Genomic DNA, 25,443 nt, shown 5'->3' with positions numbered 1-25,443 from the left:
CCTGTACGTACAGGATGTCTCTCCTTGCTTGTTAACCTACTTAAGTCATCTTTAAGTTTCCAGGTCTTATTGACCCTATCACTACCTTTTACTGTGTCTCCTCACAGAGCTGAAGCTTCCTCTCCTTCCTTGCCTCCAGAGACGTACGGAATTCTGTACCTGCTTTTGTTTGCTTTGCCCTGATTTGCTCCACCTGCCCCCCCTGTTTAATTCTGCTGTGGTGTCAAATTTATCTTAATCTGCTTTTTGCAGAAAATGCTCAGTACCTTGTATGTATATGGTATATACAGAGAGAGAAGCTGTCTGTCTTATTAACTTGCAAAATCTATAAGATACAAGGGCAGAGAGTTGTAGAAACATAACTGAGAACAGAGATTTTGCTACTGCATTTGCTCTTGTGACACAGGGGTTTGAGACTTAAAACATGAACACACCAAAAACATGCTTTGATGTAGTATGCAATGTGCTTGATGAAAACAATAAAAAAAGCTTTCCACTCTATATAGCACTTCATAAATATGCATTTATTTCCTCATCTTTCATCAGTTTTACAGTTTTAACCAGTGCCTCAGTGTTAATAGTTGTCAGAAGCATACAAAGGAACTTCAGATACTTCTATTCTGTAGATCTGAAGTTAAAAGGGCCTTTCCATAAGGAACTGAGCCAAAAAATAATGAAACTGATTTCTTATAACATATTACAGAGTTACATAAGATTTCAACTTGCATTTCTATCCTACTCCATGTGCTGTATTTACATAGTTAACTAATTGGTTTATTATTTACATTTTTCAAATACTGTAATCATAAATCTTTTTATATTGTACATTCTTGTTTAAATTTTTTATTACAGAATTTATTTAACACGCATTTTAGACACTACAATGTCAATACTTCACATGAGTTCTAGGAAATTACTGCCTGGTTTCACTAGTGATGTGTCAAGATGCCTCCTTCATAAGAAAATACATATTACAAAGGAATTTTTATAATATTCAGAATCTTGAATTTTGAAAAAAATAAGTACATGGGATGTAATAATGATAACATTATTTCCTTTTCTATGTAATACTTTGTTTGGAATGATATTTTACCTGAGATGTAGAATTGTTAAATATAAGGTGGGAATTTTTTTTTAATAAAATGGAATATTTTATGTAAATCTTAAAGTATTGAAAAGTTGAAATTTTACATAAACGTTGGCCTTCTATTTACTGAAAACTATCCCTATCTGTACAGATATATAAATGTTATTTATATATCTATATCATATTTTCCAGAAAAGTTTATATCTACATAAATAAGCATTGTTATTATATTAGGAAACTTCCCACTATCCTTAAAAAGCAATGTGCTCAAGTACAATATTCAACTTCTGACACAGACACAATAGTAAATGTGACCTCTAATGGTAATACTTTCTTCCAAGGGAAGTAAGAGGTACCTGTTGAGTTTGGAAGACGTGGCAGACAACTTATGTGGACCCAATGAAGGAAATTCTATATATCCAGTCCCATAAATGTTATGCAGGAGCATCTGACACAGCAGACAACTTTGGGTCAACCTTCCATGTTACATGTAACTACCTAAATAACATCTTAATAGAAAAAAGTTAATTCTAGAAAACCCTTACAACATTGTACATTTAATGCTGTGTGTCTTGTCGTTACAATAAAATGCACTTCTATTAACAAATGATTGTAGATATTAAGTTTAAAGCAAATGGTCATAAATTTCAGGTTTCTTTTATTCTGTTATTGGTAGATATTCTGTTAGGCACAATATGACATTCTTTGTAAACATAAATTTCTATACATTAGACCATGAACTGAAGTTACAGAAAACAGTATACAGACATTTAAGAAACACAGATCCACTACACACTCTAGGCACAAATGCAGCAATCTAGGAGGCCTGATCTTGTATCCATTGCAACTGAAACCCCCAGCTGATACCAGTGGAACAGAAATACATCCTAGTCACCAAACACTCCTGCTTCTGCATTAATTCAGTTTTTTCTCTTCTACCAAAGATGTCATGTAATTTTAAAATACAGATCTCATAATGACATGTTGGTAAAAATGTATTTTATTCTATTTACCCTGAAACACCTGATTATTATAAAGTCTGTGTCAAGAACTAAGGCCCCTAAAACAAGCAATGTAACTAACACATATACAAAGCTTTCTTCAAAATATGCATCTACATATTTTTAAGAACTTGAAAATAATCTTCCAATAACAAGTCATAAGAGAAAACCTCTTGAAAATCTTTCATTTCCCAAACTTAAAAGTGCACTACACTTTTCGTGCAACGTTGTGCAACTCAAGAACTGAACTGAGGAATAACAATCTGAACTTCCAGTATATTGCTTATTGCAACTCTCACCCTTAATAACCTGTATGCGTAGGGTAGGCACAAATTAATATAAGTTATTTACATCCAATAGAGCAACATCAGAATTCTTATCTGAAAAGATTTCTTGAAAATAAATAGTGCACTTAAATTATGTAAGTTTTAGGAAATTATTCAGTATCCCATGATTATATGAAGAAACATTACTCTCATTCTATAAAGTCATAGAGGATTTTTATTCTGCTAATGACACAAAGGTGATCTGAGTATATAGTTACTGTTATTGTTATTGGGAACTATCTTCTCGATTCCTTTGAATAATCAGAAAAAAAGATACTAAATTATTTAACAAGTAAGCTTTGGAAAGATATAATAATTTTCCTTTTCTAACATGCTAGAAATGGAGAATAAGGCAACAACTGAGATAAAAATGTATCTTGCTTTGTAAACCAAGCTTCTTATTATGTTTCTTAAAAGTGAACTTTCATGCTGAAAAAATGAAAGGCCTTGAAAGAAAAGCTTTAATTACTTTGACAAGACCACATCTTCTATTTCACTCCATATTTTAAAAACGCTCCAAAATTTATAGAGAGGGATTTATGTGAGTGTTATAGATGAGTCTTCAGCTTTAAGCAACTCCTGCGTATGGCTAAAAAGCTTCTATAGCACCCTGCAAGACTTAGTAATGTTTAGAAAAATGCCACCAATTGCCATTGCAATCTTCCATATTCTTATATTATTGAAGTATTCTAATGTAATTCCATGGGAAAACAGATGCTGTGTGAATACCAGTGTCTTCTGAGTTATAACCAGACCTCAAGACACAGGCCTTGCTGTCTCATATGGTCTTTACGACTACGAAAAGTTCTTTTTTTCCACTCAAAGTAAATAACTTTTACTGACCCAAACTGGCTGATAAAGTCATGGCAGATGACATTGAAGTCATGACAAAAAGATTCCATAAGTAGTTTTAAGTCTTAGGTACATACAAAAATTGCTCAACATAAATTAGAAAGACTGCAATTCTCCTAATTAGAGAAGGGGAAAAAAGAAGAAAATTATGTGATAGACTTCTGAACTAATTTTTCATAGCAAGCAAAAAAGTTCACTTTTAAGTTCATTCAATGCTCAATATCCTGCTTTGTCCATTTCTTTGGTATTCTGTTCTCATTCTGCAAATTCTAACAGAATTTTAATGGTCATCTTAATTCAAATGAAAGAGCAATGAGCTGAAAGCACAACCAGAACAACAGATGCCATAATACTGCAGAACACGTTGTTCTTAATGATTTCTGGCTCTTTATATTCATTTCTTGTAATGATTGGGGGCATCTGCAAATGCAAACTTCAGTCTGTAGGCCTCTGCTAGGAGTACACTAATTTCTTCATTTCCCCAGTGTACTGTGGGCAAATTTTGTAAAAATATCAGCAATTCCTAGATGGAGAGAAAAAAAAAAATTTTTTTCAAATACCAGCGCAATAGCAATGTATTACTTATACAATGATTATTTATAAGCAATCACTCACGTAGCACCTCAGTATCCCAAGCAAACCTGAGATCCCATTAGGTTTAGTTATGGGAAAATCACTTTTATAGAAATACTTGCTATTCAATCTTTCAGGTCAGAAACTAGGTATTAATTGTAGCTGAACTATGGTTATTTTCTAGTGTTGAGAAGAATAAAATTAAAAAAAAAAGGGTGTGAACTCACTTGCTCTGTAAATACTATGAGTGAAAGAAAGCAATACTGCCCAAGTCTGTAAATTCTATGTACCCGCACTTGCCCTTGTATGATTATACCACTACTGGTACATGGATGGAGACCCCTTGTTGTACTCAGACAAACAAGAACTCACACACAGTGTATCAGAAACATTCCATTAGACTGCTAAGACATAAATAGTGTTAGCATATCCTTTTTATAGCTGGTAATTGAGATACAATGCTCATGGGTATTTGTGTCACTAGAAACTACCAGAAATTTAATTCTGAGCTCTGTAAGTCCAAAATGGTTTAACATGGGACCCAGTCTTCTTTTAGATTTGCCATATTTCCTACATTATTTTAGCACCTGGATACATCTTAACACACTTGCCAATTCCAACCAAGATCTAGAAGTCTTCACATTTACATTTTGCACATAGTTCTTTAAAAATTCCACATGCATTTTCCATATTTAAGATCTTCAATCTACTTTCAGTTTGTAACATCTGCTGCCCAGATCATTTCAATAAGCCTGTACTAGGTATGAACAAGAGGAATACCTAAACTTCCTCTTTAAACAGCTATAAAATACTTATTTGATTTTTAATACCTTAAATGCTTTTATAACCTCTTTATCAGGTGAGTAAGAGGTAGACAGCTACAGATAAAGCAAAGTTGCTGACTGCATTGCAGAAGCGCTAAAGTTCTCTTTCCTAATTAGTCTTTTCACATGCAAACATGAAGAATATCTGACTACTTCAGGTGCGGCTGCTTTCTAGGTATGCCTTGTATATAGTACAGCAAACAACAGTTCAATTTCTTGCAATATTAATTATATAGCAATACAGATAAAATTAATCAATAGAAGTGATTTCAAATGGTAATTTGAATTTAATTTGAAAAGGACTTAAAGTGTGTGGATTCATGCTTTTGTAGGGCATATGTTTTACTGCAGCAACATGGTATCAGCAAATGTGCCCTATCTCCTGTTGGCCAAAACTCCAGGATTGTAGCTCTATGCTGAACTGTGATGCACATGATCAAATCCCACTGCTGGCACTTCGAAGGATCCTTCAGAAGGGTTACTTGAAAAATGTTTGCTTCCTATCCCATCACTGGATGGTCAAAAGGGCATTGTACCTATCTGTGTTGTTGCCTGTCTAAAGTAGTATTGTGTTCCAGGGCATAGAGTTACACAATTGGATACATTCTCAAAATTATGGTTGATCACCAAGTCTGGGACTTTTGACAAAAACCTCCCAGTCACTTCAGATGTTTTCCTCTTCTCTGATATTTGAGGGAGAAGTCCCTCACACTGATGCAAAGATAAGCTACTTTTCTATTTATACATAAAAAATTATAAAATAAATTATTATTTCAGTCAGTTGCAGTCAACTCCTACCTCAATTCTTAGCCTTGTTTTCTCACTCTTTTCCAGTTTCTCGTCCTGAAATATTTTCCTAAGGGTCAGATTTTCCTCTCTCTTGTGTTAGGTTTAGGCAAAATTCATTTCCAAGCAGCCTAAGCCCAGGAATGGAGATAAGGAACTCACTGGGACAGTGACAGTACCTCTAAGTTCAGTTCTGATGACAGCACCAAAATCCACCATGACCTGCAGGAGCACAAAGCTTCAAATCCTCATCTGTATGCTGAAACTTGCCAGCTGTGAGAGGACTCTTTAGAAGATCAACTAACACAAATTCTCTGCCAGGTTCATGCAAATGACAATTTTATAAGGCTCATAATTTGACCAAACTCAGGAAGGAATTTTTTTTTTTTAAATAAATGGTGACCCAAAAGGTCACAAACCCTCAAATGTGATGCAAAAGCCACCCTAGGCCAAATATGAAGTTCATGTTTTAAACTTTCCAAAGAAATGATCACCTGGAGATCCCCTGTCTCAAGCTTGTAATTGTTTTGACCAAAAAATTCCTTAAAATTTAAGCTGTGGCAAAGCAGCAAAAGGGAAGTTTTTGGACGAGTTACATCACAACAAACTGAATGTGGAATTTTATGATGGGAGCCATAGGGCAATCTTCGGAATGAGTGCAGTTGTTAAGCCTGCTTGTATCTTCTAGGTGTTCTATTTTTGCAGAAAAAATGCAGACAGACACTTTGTGCATTTTGTAAATGTGCATGTATTTGTGAGCATGTGCATATGTATATTATACATGAGTATGTTTGTTAAGATTTATTCTGAAGAGCAGGAATAAGTAAGCAGGAATGCAGTTAAATCCACAACCATTATCTTGCTATAAATCATAATCCTGCAATATCATGTATAAGTACACAGTGAAATTCTTGTTCTTCATAAGGGTCTTATTTTCCTTGACCCCCCCTCCTCTTTCCTCTGCACCTGCTTTCATGGAAGATGGCTGTAGGAGCCCTTACCAAGGATTCTGTCATTTCAGGAAACAGCAAGAAGCAGAAATGAACATGAAATTATTTTTGTGTGTGTGTGTGAGAGAATTATTTTGGCTTCATCTATTTCACGGTCTTGCTATACTGGTTCTTGAAATATGAAACATGAAAAGATAGAAGTTGAGCAGTACTATATATTTAATTACAAATAATAACTAGTAATACAACAGAGTTAGCATGAGAATGTCTCTATTACACTTGAGAGAACACTTTTTTAATAAACTGTTATACAATTGCCAAAATACCACTTTTTTTAAATTTATTTCTATCTACTTATTTGACAGTTATGCTGATAACTGTAATTAATAAATTAGCAGTGCAGTGTAGGAAGGTTGTGTGGAGGGATGATAACTGCCTACCTCCATGAAAGTTGTTTTTTCCTTTTACAAAAGTAACTTGCAGACCTCAGCTCTTGTACTTTGTAGAACATCATCTAATTGGATGTTCCAACCAGCACCTGCCTATACAGAAGGTACTATTAAGCTATTCAACAGCTAGTGAATGACAGCTAAACTGTTTCAGCATGAGATTACAAAGCAGGAGTCTACATTGGTCACACATTTGGTCCACTACACTGATCGTTTCTGTGGCAAGCGTACATGTTTTTGAAACTAGAAAATGTTGCCACACATTTGTGAAACACCGATAATTCTTGTAGATAAATGAATCCTGCTTATATATTCAGTTTTGACGGTAAGGTGATCGTACCGGATATGCATATCAGAAAGTAAATACAAAAATATAGTTTATTTTCTTAAAACCTTCTACATAGCAGTCACTTTTACAAACATCTGACTGCTCAGTGATTAAAAGGAACTAAAATAACACTCACTCATATTAATTTTGTTACATTTACCTTTCCAAAGCACTGAAGGTACATTTTCTCACAGAACAAACCACATTTTCTAAAATAAATTTACAGTTTTAGAGGTTTATTTGGAAATGACCCATGGACAACCAGCCAACACACATGATTTTTCTCCCAGGAGACACAGCACAACAGCAGGAGAAATCACGTGCTCCAGGCTCAAGGCTGGAAAACTCAAACCATTCAACCTTACACTCTTTGTTGAACATGCAGAGACTACATCTTCAATATCCATATTACATGAAATTTAATGTGCAGCTCAAATCTGAAATAGGACTATTGGTGAAGAACTAGTTTAATATTTCTACGATTAATTGCAAACTTATTAATAATTTTCATCAGAACTGAATACATAAATAAATAGCAGAGTAATCCATTGACCGTCTAAGTCCACTTCTATTTGAGTGGGCATTTTGCCACTGTTACCAAGGGAAAAGACTCATTCCTTAACTGTTCATCAAAGTCTAAGACTGATACTGACTAGTGAATATGTTTTATAAATCCAAATGAATTAACTGGCCAAAGGCACACTACTTGAGTGATTTTCTAAAGATAAGGCTTATCTTCCTGTGATCTATTACAGAGTTTCAAAACTGGCTCAGATAGAAATAAAACTTATATCTTGTTAAAAATAAAGTAGAACGTGGCAAAAACCCTACTAAAGAAAATTTTATTTTCTTTAACTGCTAAAGAAAATCATGCTACATTTATTGCTGTCTGAATATGGAGCATTCTTTGAAAACAACAAAACAACAACAATAAAAACCCAAACCCCAAAAGAAACCCCCAAAACCAGTCTTTGGATTTGAAGAAATGGACAAACATATGCTACTTAATATTCACAAGACCACATGACAAGTTTATCTAAAACTGCTCAATTTAGCATTTTACACTTACAAAAGACCAAAGATGACTACAAGTGATTCAAGACTATTCATTTATTTTTAATGATTATTCTTATTTTTGCTCCAACAGATAAAGCAAGAACCGCTAGAATCCACGTGCAAATAAGGCATCCACGCTAATTGCTTAAATTCATTTTCGTATTGACATTCAGAATTAAAATATAAGACACTCTTCGAAATATGATGAATCAGGAACTTGTATTAATATTTACCATAAAAAACTCATTAGTGATAAACTGCCTGGTATATTTCAGAACAAGAAAACTGAGTCTGAAAAGCAATATTTGTAAAATATTCCTGCAAGAATTTTATTTTCTGCTTAATTTAAATGATGCTGTGATGCCACCTGGCTGAGGAATTAGGGCAGCCAGTAGATCATCATCAGAGCTGGGGTTTCCAAAATCCCAGTCCAATGTTTGTTTATATTTTGGCTGCATCTACAACAAATATACTCAAAATTACACCCTTTGCATTTGGCAAATAGAGCGCCCCGGTTTCATTGGACTCTTACTGCACTGAATAGCCATATTAATCTCTTGAACTGGTGCCCAGCTGCATGACCCAGCCTGCCAGCACAACTTCAGTTGGGTCTGTATGTGGCGTTTGCCCTCTCATGCCACACTGTGGAAAGGCATTCCACATCCAGCCTTCCTTCCTCCTTGCCATTCAAGCAGTGGCACATTTCCTCCTGAGTGAAGAAGAGTCACAGGTATCTGAGGTATGTACAACCAGCAGTTAATTCCTCATCTATGGAATAACTTTGTTAAATTAAAAAAAAACCAAACCAACCAAACCACACACCACCCACCCACCGCCCCCAACAAATTAATGCTTGTTTACTTTTACTTCTGCTTAAAATTTAAAGAAAAATAAGAGTATTTTCAAAGTGGTAAAAACCTGAACATTGTAAGGAATGAAGTAACAGTCTGATCACCTTCTTGCCTCGGTCTTGACTGACCAAGTCTGCTCTGAGAAATCACAATTTCTCAATCCCACGCACAACCTTGCTCTGTACACAGCAGCGACAGCTGGGCATACTATCCATAGCAGAGGAGGATCAAGGTACTATTTAGATTTGCTCCTTCCCACCCTCCTCTTCAAGTACAAGAAAATGTGAAGAGATTTTAGCACAGGGCCACTAACATGGTTAGGGGGCTGCAGCAGATCTTATACCAGGAGAGTGCGAGAAAACTGGGATTTTTTAGCTGGGAGAAGAGAAGGCTAAGGTAGGATCCAAGAGCAATACAGGGAGGGTTCTAAAGAAGGAAGAGGGGCCAAGAGGCAATAGTAACAAGCTGAAGCTAAGTTGTCATAAGAAAAAAGTCTTTTGCAATGAGGGTGCTTGAGCAGCTTGCCAGGGAGACCACAGGATCTGTCCACTGGCATTTTCACAACTCGCCTGGACAAGCCCCTGAACAAGCTGCTCGAGGTCTGACACTAGCCTGGCCTTCAGCAGCGGATTGCACTGTGGACCTCCCTTCCACACTGAAATTTTCCAGTATTTTATTTTTCTAAAGGACACGGGCTTAATCAGAAAAGAAATCCAAAAGCACAACAAAAAACTGCTACACATATTTACTCATTTGGTCCATTTCAGGAAACTATAAAGGTATGTTTCTAACAAGTAGAAGGATGTATTTCTTTATTTGGAATGAAAGAATATAAGGGGCTGGTATAGCCGTGTTGCTGGGCCATACTATGACTAAATTAAAAATCTATATAATCAAACTGATTTCTTAGTATGGCAAAAGATCTAAGCATAAGTATTTAATATAATTTGTAAGAGATTTCTGGCTTATGTTGGTGTATTTAAACCACAATTCTGAAATAATTCTTCAGCACATTGAAATTCAACATTTTCATCACCAAACAGAAAACCTCTTTCATACAATTTCACTCATATTTCCACTACTTTAACTGCATTTGGATTTACAAGATACTTTACATACATGTTTTTGTAAGATATACTAAAATATGCTAAAACACTTTATATAGCATGCTCAACTATGCTACAATATATAAAGTATGTTTAAACACTTACAAGCAGCTGTATAGAATGTACTTTTAAAGTACATGTACTTTCAAAGTGTCATTTTCCTTAGATAAATTAACATGTATTCTAGAACTATCCTATTCACCATGTAACCAAGACAAGACAGTGGTAAACTGGCTGGAAATGTTGTGGTATAAAAGAACCTTTAGACGCATGAAAAGTAAAAGTATGAGGTCTGTGTTTTAAACAACACAGCAATAAGATTTGGGAGTAATACTGCCTGTTAAGCAATCGCTGTTGTCAGATACCAAATTATTCTAGGGGGGGGGAATCTTATCACACAAGATCCAACACATATATCTAAAAAAAATACCAGACTACCAGATAGATCTCTCAAACAGAAGATGATTTCCAACGCCCTTATTCTTCAGGGTATTCCTCAGTTTCCTCTAAAATCAAAATGGTCAAGGTCTGTACCTTGTAAACTAAATCAAAACTGAATACTAATAAAACTTCACAAAACACATTTTTAATAACTATTACAAAGTTAACAGCTTCTTTCTCCTCACTGAGATTGTAATCCAATGAAATCTCAGCCCATTAAAACAATCTTAAAAAAAACCCCAAAACCCAGAGGCAAAAGAAAGCAAGTATCATGTTCTGAAATCTGGTTCATTAGCAAATCCCCTTATAGTATGAAGTCCACTATAATCCCTTTAATCAATACAGTTTTTAGCATAAGATTTGGCAATAATACTGGTCATTTGGTAACGGCTAACTATAGTTGTTATGCTATTTATTGTCACCCCCACTCTGGCTCCATATGTAGATCTTGAAGGAAGGAACATCAAAACCAGTTATAGAACAAATAACATGTTGATAGTTAATAAAACATAAAAATGTTATTCCAATGAGTAGAGCACAAAGGTCTCTTCTGTGATAATCAAAGCAATTTATTTACTCCAAAAACTCAGTTCAGACTTATTTGTCCGTGTGAATTATTGACAAAGTTCAACTGTAGGGTTTTTTTAACAGAAGAAACTTAACAGAACATAAAAACCAGTAATAGAATAGTATTTTTATTTCTAGTTAATATAAAAATGGCAATAACTGAAGTTAAAATCAAACTTGAACATAGTGAGGAAATTAATAGAGTTAGTTTTTAATGTCAAAACTGAGAACCAGTCTATTAATTTAACAAATAAAGGCAGTCCTAAAATACAGTATTTTTCTATGCGAGCTGTTAATCCTTCCTGCTGCTAACTGCAATGTAATTATGGTCTGAGTACTTCTGGTCTACCACAGCTCTATTTTGTACTGATAGGCAGAACCTGCAATCTTACTATATTTTATGATCATGAACTTTTCAATATTATACTTTAGGACTGCATATAACTAAATGAAAGGTAAATTAACTTTATATATAATCTTTCATTATTTAATAGGGAATTGCCAACAGCTATATTTTGAACAAGAGTTCAAAAGCTGCGCTTCAAATTTTAGACCGTAGTACCTACTTTTAAAGAACTAATGAAGTGCAATACTACTAGAAGTTATTTAGAGGAATTATTGAGACAAGCTAAGGAGGAAGCCAATTATTGCCAGAAAAAATGGCCATTTATCTTTTTAGATAATATAAACCAGAAATAAACCATATGCATACATACAAAGAATTCTAAATGTTTTTATGATTTTATGGGAAATTGTATATAGTGTGGAGCCAGAGATAGCCAGGACTGGACAATGATTCAAAATTTTTTTTCCAACCAAATGTAACCACTCTACAGGCAAAAGAAATACTTAATGTAGGAATGATCTAATTCCTACTTCCCTTACAACATTCTTTTTCACTTGCTCATATTTGGGATCGTCAAGAGTGAAAGGAAAGGGTGGCATGGATGGCTAGTACCAAGCGGGCATCCCATCCGGGGACCCGGTCGCTCCCTTGCTTTGCACAGTGAAGCAGCCAGGCAGATGTGCCAGAGCTACTGCCTGGCTGAGACCCTGTAACAGCTGCAGTGGCCAGGCTGGTAATGTGCTGTGCAATGCCAACCTCTAATCCTCTTCCCAGATACTTAGGAGGAAGGGTACCCGCTGCGCTGGGACTCGGCCAAGATCAGTCCAATTTCTCCCCCTTCAGCCTGCCATCAAAGTAGTAACAAACGCACCGGCTGGTAACATGAAAGCACAGGTCCGGTGCACACTGCAGAGCGCAGCTGACCTCGTTCATTTGCCTTAGAGCTACTTTTCCCTTCTCTCTGCCCCTCGCTGTTGATACGTACTGCACCAAGTAAGTAGGGCTCTAGCTCTGAGGCAAGTTCTCTTTTCATTCTTGAGTAGTGTTTTTCCTCTTTCAATGCACTCAGCACTATTCCTTACGCCGCTGCCACTTCTTATTTCTCCAGCTGTCCTAACCTGCTACATGGAGTTGCAAATAACGAGCTGTATTTCTGGAGTGCTGTGCATCTTATTAATTACCTATGTCTCGGAGTCAGAGAAAACATTTCATTCCTATTGGGCACAGCTGGAATTGAGAAAACTAAGATTTCAAAATCTAGTATTAAAGAGAGAGTAGGAATAGGTCATCTATTGCAGCTTAAGAAATACTTGCTGCAGATACAGGTTAAGAGGCATAAGTGGACCTGGATCCTTCAGTGGTACAGCTGACCACCTGCACTGCTTCCTGACCATGGAAAGCTACATGCCACAGCACACACACAGCGTAGGCAGCGATGGCCGAGATAGCAAAAACCAGTCCGGTTTGGATGCTGGATGCAATAATGCTCTCCTTGTTCTCATAATTTCAAAGATTATGGGTGAACTTAAACTTTGATAAGCAGAAGATGGGGAAACACTGGTTTATCTATGCTAAGTGGTAAGAGCATTTAAGCCTGCACTGGACACAATCTGAAGGATTTAGGAGACATACGTTCTTGGCAAGTCATAAATCAGTGTCACTCAAGAACTCCCACCCTGAATGTGAAAGTTCACATCGTGTCCTGTGAGAATTTAGAGGAAAAAGACCAAACAAACCAAAAAAACAAACCCAAATATTTGCTGAAATAGTGAACTCAACTTCGTAGATTCAATGCTAAATTTGATCTTTTTTTCCTTGTACATTTCTTTATTGCACATTACCTTAATTATGCTTCTAGAATTTCTTGAAAGGGTTATTAATTCTTTCCAAAGAATTGCCTATTAAACCATCATTCTTATTTATCTTAATTTCGACCTTTCTTTTACACACCATGACATCTTAACCAACAGACCACAGCATACAGAACTCAGAATAGTATGAAACTAACTACAGAAAAAAAGGTTATTGAGAGTTCTAACTAGACTGGTTGCACCTTAAAATGGATACTTTTAAAAAAATATGTAAATAGGTTAAAGGTTAATTTCTCCTGCTATCAGCTTACATTCAGCAACTCAAGTGCATAGTGATTCTCAACAAGTATATATTTTTTTATTCTTTGATTCAAATATATAATATATATTCTTTGATTTAAATATACTTTTTTTAATTCTTCATTTCAACTGAACAATCTCCCATTAATCTTCTGAAAACATACAGAAGTATGCTATTCTTATAATTAATTTCATATTCTTAATAAGAACTTCATAGAAACACTTTAACATTCTGAAAATGAAAACTTATAAAAAGTTGATGGTCTTATCATTTTCCTTTCATGTTTTTCTTTTCATGACTACTGAAAAAGATTCCTGAACTCAGCATATTAAAACCTCTAAAACAGCAATTAAAGTCCTGTTTCATTCAGTATGGATCTCTTACACAAGTCATTAGCAACCTTAATTGCTAATCATAAAACATGTGATTCTAAAGAACTATGTCAGAGAAGCTGTGCTCACTTAGCTGAAGAGAAGATTTACATCTTCATTTACATGGGTATGAAAATATATAAATTAATATGGTAAAAAAGTACCTTAAAGGACCACACCTTAGCTGATGCTGTAGGTAGCCTTATGTCCTTGTTCTCAAATGAAAACAAAAAACAAAACCACAAGTAATCCCCATCCCTAAATCTTAAAACAGGGAAAGAATTTGCATGTTAGATCTTTTTCTTAATGAAACTTACTATCTACATGTTATTATCCACAAGTTTGTAAGACAAGGTTAAGAACATAGATTTAAAAACAAAGCAAACATCGGCACAGCATCTAAAAGATGTGCAACTCCATACAGTCCTTATTTTTGTAATACCTTTTTATGCTGAACTGTCTCAAAATGCTTCAAAATTTTATGCATGTGAAATAGAAGAAGTTAAGGTAGTGATACAGAATATTCAATACTCAAGAAAGAAGAGGAAGTCATCTTACTCAAACACTGATGTAAATTCATACTTAAATCATCCAGTCAAACAAAACCAGTGTTGGGTTCTTCCTTAAACTAGAGAAAACAGAACTTCCATTTTAAAAATCGCATATGAAAATTGAATATCCCAGGAAATGTCCAGGAAAATTTCTCAGTACTCCAATTGCAACAGCACAGAACAGAATGGTCCTGAACCACTCTGATTATACTTTTTGCCATACCGTTTTATGAAATATTTCTATATTGCTGGTATTTGGAGATATGTGTACTTCTTATGCACCAAAACATAAATCATAGCAAATAAATAAAAAAAAAAAAAAGCCCAAGTATATCACTTGTCACTAGCTCCATGCAAAAAGCAGCAAATAAAGGAAAATAGATGCAAATATCCAGAGTATAAAAAGTCATGAAGATCAGAAGTCATTCTATTTAAAAAAAAAAATCCAAACAAACCCCATCCAAACATAGAACCTGCTGTATCAATTAAGACTTCAGCAATTATGGCAGAATTTCATTTCTGAAATGAATTGCCAATGAGTAAGTTACTAGTCAAGCAAGATCAAAATATTTGTACAGCAGATTCCAACAGAAAGTTTACAATTCTGCCTCTCCATAGAGTCCATATGCTACCTACTCTTCTCGGTTTGGTTTTCCTGACCATAATTTGGCAATGCATTTTAAGTGGAACAGTTTGTACACCTCCAAATTCACACATATTCCCCTCTCTACAGTGACTTAAATTTTAACACTGTAGTATGAATAGCTAAAAGCTCAGCAGAAAAGAAGAAAGAAAATCATAAAATACCAATTGAATATAATGAACCACAGGGACAAGAGTGTATCAAAATTTTATATATTTCAGACTTAAAGCAATTAGTATGTTTTGACAAAAAGGTATTTCACACTGTAAAATGTTCTGAGTAAAAACTCACCTTATTTTAGAGAATACATACATTAAGGATTGCAGATGCAAAACTGCCTGTATATATAATTTAAGTAGTACTGTCTGAGATATATAATTTTTACATCCAATAAATATGTCTCAATGCAGCACCTACTTAAACCAGTATATTTTTAGAAGTAAAAAAAAATAAATTCCTAAACATAATTCAAATGGAATATTGTCAGTATCCTGGGGGTATAGGACTGAAGGAGGCCATTTCCATTACGTCGTTCAATCACCCACACCACACGAAGCCATATATAGGTGTTTTGTTCTGAATAATAAATAAATGTTCCCTACTTGCCATGTCAAAACCCACAAAGCATTTGTGCACCTCTAACAGACTTCAGGACATTAATACAGAGAACCGACAACTTGATGATGGAAGAGAAGAACCAAACCACCTTCATGAAGATATCGCAGTTAAAGGAAAGGACAGATAAAGAATCCGCCCGAAGTTCTATGCTTCTACATTGGCAGGGAATCTGATAAGTGAAAATTTCCAAGTTAACCTGAGAAGCCTCACAAAAATCAATAACAACTAATCCAAAAGTCCCTTCAACTCTGAGGAGAACACCACTGCTCTCATTAAGAAATCGTTTAAGCTTCCTTGGTGAGCAAAGCACGCAGGCACAAGGGCACAAGAGCACGAGGACAGGGGATCAGCCAATCTGCACAGGTTCTCTCAACATACAAAAACAACATCCGCCCCAAATCTCTATCCATTCCTTGATGCCTTAAGAGAAAAATATATGAAATTGCACTTCCTTTGTACCTCTTAGAAGAAACGATGCTTCAGTTGGAAAGAAGTTCCAAAACTGTTTGCGCAGACAATCAGACTGAAGCATTAATTCAAATTAACACAATATAATTCAATTGTACACTATAAGTTAAAGAATAAAAGTATTCTAAAACAGTATAAATACTATGCAAGAAACATGATTAACAACTTTGCTCAAGACATCTTCCAATCTGTTTGGGGACAAAAAACCCAAACAAGGATTAATCTTACTGTATCGCACAATCACAAATTTATCAAGCTTTGTCAGAAAATATATACTGCTCTTTTTGTCCTGATATTTTACATAGAAGGTATTTCACTTTATCTAATGGTTTATAAATCAAAGTGGAACAATTTATATCCTTTTGATCTTTCACCAAAATTATGTTATGACTTTACCTCCATCTTTACCCCCATTACAAAGTGATCCAAACACATTCTAGAACATCATTATACTACTGCTCAAGCTTTGTTTCACTAGAATAAATAAGCTACATTCGGTTAATACTCTCTGCTAGGGCCAGTTCTTCATTTCCCAGTCTACTGTTGTTGTTAAACATAGTTGTGAAGAGATTACATAAAAACCATGATTCTCATGCAAGTCCCAGAGAGACGCAGTTTTTCAAAAGCATAGAGACAAAGAATATATTAATGGAACCGTGGAAAAATAATAATTCTAAATGGAGTACATGGAAGCCCTAAGGTACATACAAATATCCTAAGGCCCTAGGATTCTAAGAGAATTAAAATACTAACAGATTTTATTTATATAATATTTAATTGCCTTTCTTATATATCACCATACTGATAAAAACAGAAATCTACAACTTCAGCTTTGGCCAACCAGAATTTGAGATCAAATTTCTATATAAGATGATGAATGCCTCAACTTTCATGGAAAATACGAGTTTGCAAACCAACGGCTGAATGCAGGATTTATTCTTTGCTTATCTACAAAAGAACAGCCTCCAGACAGAAACAGGAGAGAAGAACTGAGTGTCTTTTCAGTGCAGTGGGTGACAATGGGCTGGGTTAATCTTTTCCGACTGCTGATTTTTAAGATTTCTAAGATGAAAGTCCTAAAAGTGCTTAGGCCGTGAGTACCTCTTCTTGGTAATTCTAGTCCATACATGTAAGGAAATAAACAAGGTTACACTCTAAAACTTCACAAAAATCTGCACGTTGAAAGCAGTGGCCCCTGTCACGGTACCAATACCCAACAGCACAGTTTGGCAGAGGAGCACTCTGACAATTGCAAAGCAGCTCCAAATCAGTCATCAAAGATCAAGCAAGTCAAAATCCTTAATTTTCCACTATGTAAGGACAAATCTTACTAAAAGCATGGAAAATCAATATGGAGAGAGAAATATTGTTTTCATAACAATTATTTTAGCATGTGACGGATGCTAGTATTACATAAAATAAATATTAATAATAGTTTGCAGTATTTCTCCCAGGTGCAGGGCTCTCACATGTGGTTTTGTAAAAATTCAAATTACATTAAGAAAAGGTTTGTGGCCTTGTGGGCTTCAGAGATTCAGAGAAAAGCTTTGAAAAATCTGTCTGAAGTGAATATCTCACGACTCAAAACCACACATAAACCAAACAGGTTTTAAGGAAAACATTATGCCCAAATTGATTTTCTTTGGAGAATTGGGCTTTTGACAAAATTATTTCTTTTATAAAACCATACCTTGCAAATAAAATGCCATTTTGATTAAATAAATGAACATGACCAAAAGGTGTTTAAGGGTTTGGCCAAAACTGTAATAACATTCCTAGTGGAAAAATACTTCAGTGGTGCATTATGTGGTCTAATGTGTTTGATGGGCTGGTTTGCCCACAGTGACTACATCTCTCTTCTGTTCCTTAGCAGGCAGATGAGAGGAGGGATTCCTGTATTTATCACAATAATCTCCAAGAGAGGAAACTATAGCTCAGCTTGGAAGATGTGGCCTTTTCTCACAGAAAGACATCAACTACATGAAATATATCTTTCAGAGGTCTATTACTGGTGGCAATTTTGGTTCGCTTTAATAGGCTTGCCTGCAAGCTGGCAATTCAGGGGCAGCTCTGTGCTATGCTCTGCCATCTTTTCTCTGGGGCGGCAATCTTTAAGAAAGGATGTGGTAGAGAACAATGGCTATTAAGGATTTCATCCTTAATAGGATGTTTAACCTCTTGTTTAACCTCTTGTCCTATGCAGATCAGCACCCGAAACTAAGCACACATGTAAGGATTGTGATGAAAAAAAATTAACACAAAGCTTTAGTGAATCAGTTCCTGAGGACTGGATGCAACCATTGCTATTCACTCAGCTAACAGCAAGCAAATGCTACTGTGCAGAAAATGAATTAAGATGGGATAAATGGGAGCTCTTACTATATTTGCAAAAGGATGTCTAATGCAAAAAACACTACAGAGAGCAAATGAGTTGTCATGTGTAAAGATCTCGCTCTTTACGGCAGCTAAAAGAGCTAACTAGGAGGCTACAATGGCAACAGTAAATCTGCTATAATGGCATTTCCGGAAGAATTTTAAATCCAATTTGTTTACAAGTAGATGACAAAACAATAGGCATTTAATTCTTGTTATTTTTACTGTCTTGCAGTCGCAATGAGACAATTTTGTTGTAAGACAGCAAAATCTACATGCACCAGCATTTACGAAACCATAGGAGGGAACAGAAGATTGAAAGAAAGAAAATTAATCCTCCTCCATCTGCTTGTCTCAAAGAAAGGCATATGTCACTTCATCCTATTACTCAGCTCATACTCCAAAAGCTTTTAGTTTCTCTTTGTTCTCTTATCAGTAGTTTTGATTGAGTTTGGTAGTCAAGTGTACAGGCTCCTGTGATTTTAGTCTTCTCCAGGGTTACACACTGATAAGGCCAATAATTGACGTTGTTATGCAGCAGTTTCTGCTGAAGAAATAAACATGGAAAGAAAACAGTTTTCTTTGTAGAGAGATGTCTCCAGTGACAGCTGTGAATTACTAACTAAATGGAAGCCCTGCCAGTGCATTTAGTTTAGCAGGTCACTTAAATTGCTCAGGAAGAACAACAGTTTTTTCTTTGTTCACAAAAATCCTTTTCATACTGAAATGGAGAAAACACAGAGATCCCTTTGTTGTATTTACTGAAAATAAATAAAAACATTGGTTTATGAGAGAAAAATACCTTACAGTAATCACAAAGTGCTTTTTCTGGAAACTTACAGGACAATGAAATCAGATTTTCATTGTATGGAAGATTTGATTTAAAACTTGGACAGTAACAGCATCTCTGTAAAATACAAGCCATAAAGCAAGGCTTACAGGAAATGTCTCCAGATTATACACACCCCACATGACATCCTTCCCTTCCTTTAGCAGGAATCAGACAAAACACAACTCTTGACAACACGTGCAGATGACGGGACCCCAATTTTGCAAGATGCTCCTCCCAGCCTGCAAAATGCATTGCTGGACCTGTAGGGAGTTTGGTCTCAGCATCCTCAGAGCTGTAAAGCTCTGAACAGAAAACATACATATATTTCCTGTTACTTGATATGGGCTTCCAAGATAAGGAAGGACACAATGTACTGACAGAACAAAAGGAACTTGTTTCTAAAGTTCAATTATGTTACCGGACATGGTGAAAAAAATTAAAAAAGAATAATGAAAAAGAGCAGTGATTACTCAACAACTGCTGAAGCCTTTTTAAACAAAATAGTGCTTTTTCTCTGCAACTAGGCTTTACAGAGATCCACAATTTTAGACTCATATTTTACAACAGCAATGTGGTTCTAACACTGTGTGCTTCTTAGTTGGTAAAGAAAACTAAAAGTTACTGGATATCAAAACGTTTAAGAGGTAATTGTGTGAAGGCAAAAACATGACACATGTTTTAGAAATGAGGACTGCCATTTCAAAATTGTACTCACAGGCCAATTCATTATCTAATTGTTTCAACAACTGTAAGCACTTCAGATGCTTTCTGTATCTATACACCACAGGAGCCATGTATGTCAGTGGGAGTAATATTTGTCAGATATACAACGCAAACTTTGGGCTGATTCCTAGAGTCATAGATGTTAAAGCCAGAAATCATTACTTACCTTGGTCTGACCTCTTGTGCAGATAATAGGAACTAAACCTAAATATTTTTTTTTCTTTCAGGAAAAACATCAATTTGAAATCCTTAAGAGTTGCAGAAATTCATTACTTATTTTGTTAGTGTCTTAGGATTTTTTTCATATCAAATTTCTCGTATATTAATCAACTCACCTACTGGTTTTCTTTTTGGCAAATATTTCAAGCACTTCAGAAGCCATGCATCCCAGGCTACAATCTCTTACTCCAGAGATATGACCTATTCTACTTATCCTGTATTTGCAAAAATTTTTCATTTGACTATATCAAAATACAGCTCACTTGAAGAGGTCAACTGAACAAGTGATTCAAGATTGGTTTATATAACTGCTCTGTTCTCCTCACTTTGTCAGAATGGTAAATCTGTGTCATCCACAGGTTTTTATTACCCGCTATTTTATTAGTGGAAATGCTGAATAGCATCATGCCAATTACTGACTCCCACAGAAGCTCACGAGAAAAACCTCTTCTTGAACACAATTAACTAAAAGATGTTTCTTTAGTCCTCCTGGTATTTTTGTTGATACTGTTAAATACTATTTAGAAGTAAAAAACCAAACAATCCCCCCCGCCCCCATGAAATCATTACATTGCACATTTACATCTATCAACAAATACGTAATATCACCAAAGAATAAAATCCAGTTTCACTGTGTTGTCTGTTAGCTAATGCAGATTCACTTTTCAGGAATAAAGGTTGAAATGAAGCTGTTAGGAATGACACTGGGGAAAAAAAAGTTTCCTATGTTCTTCTTAACTGATAGTAAGACAATTGGATATGTTACTAGATAAATACTAATTATTCAAAAATACTGTCTAAGTAAAGCTGGTAGAATTTAATACTTATAATTAAAACTGTATCTTTTTTTCTCTTCATGAACATAACAATATTATTTTCTTCTCACTGAGTTTTCCGAGATAGATAAACAAAAATGTCACACATACAGGAAGAACTTTTATGTTACAAGCTTGCCATTAAAAAAAAAATAAAGATAAAGCTATTTCTGCAGACAATATTAATAACTCTTATTATTATTGTTAGCTGACACACTGTGGTCACTAGAAAACCACAGTCTCTTTACAGTATTATCCTCTTATACCTTGGAGCTTCCCTATTTACAGTCCTCCTGAAAATTAGGTAAAGCCTTTGGATAGCACTCTCAAGTGTACAACAATGCCTACCCATGAAGAGAACAAACCCATCGCAAAGAAGAGTTCTGATAAGCTATAAGTGGTAGATACATTAACAAAAAGTAATTGAGTATTCAAAATCCTCATGGAAGCAAAACTAAATATCTAAGACTATCCAAAAAGCTAAAATTACCCAAAATAATTTTAACTGGAATGGATTTATTTCTGAAAAGTAAAGAAAACATAAATAAAGGTAATAAAACATCAAATTCTTTCATTACAGTTTCTCATTCATGACCTACACTGTATCACTTATTGGTAAGTAATCATGCTGCCACGACGGAAATGGTAACACGCTCAGCAAGACTGAAATAGGACGAGACTGCACCCTTGCAGCCTCAGCCAACCATGAAGTCAGTCTACTTAGGATGACTGGAACCACTCCAACCCTAATGCTACCTCATTTACTTTCTTACATTCTGTTGAGATAGAGAAGTTGCAGTACAGATTTGGAAAGCCACAACAGTCCACTGCTGATTCATGCTGCTAAATCATGCTGTTATTACATTATATTTATGCTGCTATCACACTATTTTATGATGAGAGACTTCATTACGGTCAGAGCCAGAGCAGATGATGAACTATATGTCAAGAAGAAACAACACTTGCTTGCCTGCATTAAAATATATAAAGTCTATACTTCAGGTGAAATTAATTCTACTGATAAAGAAGCATTACAAGTTTCAGATACAGTCACACAGAACTCTATTTCAATGATTAAACAAACACACAAGCATGTTTTGCCAAATGAAAGGTTTAGCTGTTAATCACATGAGGACAGCAGTTGAGACTAACAGAGCTCTTATTTTCCTTTGATCCAAAGAGACTATCTTTAGCTGAATTAGTTTCAGTATAATTTGTTGACACACTGATAGTCTGGCATTGCTTTTCTACAGTAAATGTCCTCTATTATGTAGATATTTTTATCGTAAGGGTCAAATTATTAAGACAGGCAACTTTACTGAAGACAAAATATGATTATTCTGCAACCAAGACAAACTCAATGTTTACTCTGAGAAAGAAATAATGATGATGAAACCATTCAAGATACAGCACGATTGTGATGTAGCAAAAATGAAATCTGGACTGATAAGAACATCCAATGGAATTTGCAAGAACCAAAAATCCCCTCCAGTTCCAAGAAGTGTACTGTTCTGTTAAAAGGTTATAACTCAAACGTCATGGAAAGTTACGCATTATGTGCTGTTTCAATGCACAAATCGTAGTTGGAAGGTATATAGATGAACACGTTAAAAGTCTATTTGGTAAAAAAAAAAACAACTGTACTAGCATAGACAGCCTCTTCCGCTTTGGATGGTTTTGGTTGGGCTTTGTAGGGTTTTTTTTTTTGTTGGTTGGGTTTTTTTAACATGAAGGGAGATTCGATACCTTTGAAGTTTTGCCAGTCCTAAAATTTCTGGTTCTAATTTCATTTTCTGTTGGTAGAAGGTCTTATCTGGTTTTGGTACTCACTTAAGATCAGCTGAGAACAGCATTACCCAGAATTAAACAGCACTTTTTAAAAACAGGGATGATAACAGAATATGGATGTAAAAACCTCAGCTCAGCTTTTTCATATTATTTTCTGCCAGGATCTTATTATGCAATATTAACAATGATATGTGTTAGTCTCAACTATAAAATGGAAAGTGTAAAACCTTCACATCTTGGTAAAATGCTCTGCAAATTATACTTGAATTGCTCTGCATATTTGCAAAACATTTTTGGTTTTGAAGCCTATTTATTGAACTTATATTTTATTGATTCTTAATGTGCCCAAGTGAATATGCTTTGAAAAGTAGTATGATTGTATTTATGCAACAGCAGCGTGCCTCTGGTTCCCCGAGGTTCTACTCAAAATATTCAAAAGACTATGCCTTTTTCTCTCCGTGTACAATTCAACTCTTCGACAGTAGCATTTACTAAAAATGGTGAGTTGAATTTGTCAAATAACTCAACTGAAGCCAAAACTGTATTATTATTCTGGTTCACTTAAAGCCATTCAAAGACCTGGAGGATTATCAAGGAACTACTTTATGGATAAGTGAACAAAAATCAGTCCTTATCCTTGCATCTTTCCCAAAGGCTTATTAGACAATTATATTCTTCATATCCATTGTATTTTATGTATATACTTTTCATCTCATTCTTTTTTGTAGAATAAGCGAAATAGAATTCTATTTCAATTATGACAATGTGATTTTTAGATGCAATCAGAACTACTTAACCATTCCAGCTTCTCACTTAAATGTAATTACAAAACTGTGCCAAAACCATAATTTTAAAAGTTTAGCAAAAGTTATTTAAATAAACTTATTGACACAATGACTACATTTGTTAGAGACTGTCAAGAGTCCTCTGTCTCTAAACAGGTTTTTTTTCCTCTTTGTGTATGATTATCTCTTAAAAAGTTGCAGGAAAAAAGTTTCCTACAACTTGATTTGATTAAGCTAGTGATTTATGAATTCTAGGACAATATTACATTTTCATAAATTTGGATTCATTGTGTTGTTTGCACATTAATAGCGTTAATTAGGTTGTGTTTTTCTGAACACTACAGATTTGCTAAAGCATTTTGCCCTGTATGTTCTGTAGTTGAATGTAACAAAACTGTGGATCCTCTGTATCTTGGAAAAAACTTTATCAGTTTGGGGTTTTTTTTAAAAAACCTATCATCACCCTGTGTAATATCCTGATAATATGGAGAAACATAAAATACATATGGGTGCCATCAGTTGTAACTATACATCCACAGTTCTGTTTTTAAAAAAAACAACCAACAATAAAACATTTAATCCGCATTAGAACCAGCACTGTAAAATTCTGATCTCTAACAATTGGATGACAGTAATTTACCTGCAATGTCTATTACACTGTTGTAAAATAACTACTATAGAATTTCATCTTACTTTTTTAAGTCTTTTATTGAGAAGTATAATTCAGCATAGATTAAAGTTAGATATAGTGACCAAGACAGAAACTTATAGAGTTTCTCACTATAAATACTGATAAAGTAACTGGATAAATCACGTTATATGATTGCCATAGGTGCAGTGAGTGACACTTGCATCATTTCTGCTTTGTAGTTTATTCGAACAACAGCACAATATGCTACAAAATCCAGCATCAGTTAACCACACCAACATTTCGTCCTTTCTAGATTTTCAGAATTCCAGACTTGGGGGGAAAAAAAAAAAAAGTCCAAGTACTACTCTTCACCTCAGTAAAATGTTGTTATCCATCATTAAATATCTTATGCATGAATGCTTTAGGAGCTCATCAGAATATATGGACCCGAAAACTAGATTTTCTATAACACTGTTCATAAAGAAACCTCCTTTAAAACAACAATGATTACACTACATTCAGTCCCAGCCAGTCTCATTCACTCTGGAAGTTGCATTTACTATTCATTTTTGTTGCCACATCTGGGCCTATTTATTGGGTGTCAGTTCATTCTGCAAGGACAACCTTCAACAAAAACAATCGAGTAAGGGACATAAAACCATATTAAATATCTTCCTGCAATTAAAACAACAACATTAATGAAAACAATAGAGGAAAAAAAGCACTTGATCTAGCACAAATCTCACCAAGCAATTTCCATTTAAAAATTGAGAATTAATTCCTGAGGCAAATAGGAAAAGCTGAGCAATGACACTGTAAGGTTAATGGGATCGATCTAATCACATTCGAAATATGCAATTTTCAGGCAGTATAATGAAACAAAGATTTTGGTAAACTGCAGAACCTTGCAGATATGTAACACTAGGAAATCAGCTTTACAAGATTAAAGTGTTAGGATCCTACAGTTTTTA

At 34.9% G+C, this 25,443-nt stretch overlaps 1 protein-coding gene across 2 annotated transcripts in view; it reads right to left on the bottom strand.

Moving 5' to 3' along the window:
* Positions 1 to 503: 503 nt before the first annotated feature.
* TBC1D22A (TBC1 domain family member 22A) overlaps positions 504 to 25,443 on the bottom strand; it is a 186,592-nt gene continuing 161,652 nt past the window's right edge. For both annotated transcript variants that reach the window (XM_030015094.2, XM_041123584.1), the window contains one exon: positions 504 to 3,789. In XM_030015094.2, the coding sequence (XP_029870954.1) occupies positions 3,661 to 3,789 (129 nt within the window). In that variant the 3' untranslated portion in view covers positions 504 to 3,660. The remainder of the gene's footprint in view (positions 3,790 to 25,443) is intronic.

This window comes from Aquila chrysaetos, chromosome 5 (genome assembly GCF_900496995.4).
Source record: "Aquila chrysaetos chrysaetos chromosome 5, bAquChr1.4, whole genome shotgun sequence".
Lineage (NCBI taxonomy): Eukaryota > Metazoa > Chordata > Aves > Accipitriformes > Accipitridae > Aquila > Aquila chrysaetos.
The sequence above is the reverse complement of the archived record's forward strand: the minus strand, read 5'-3'. Positions and strand labels throughout refer to the sequence as shown.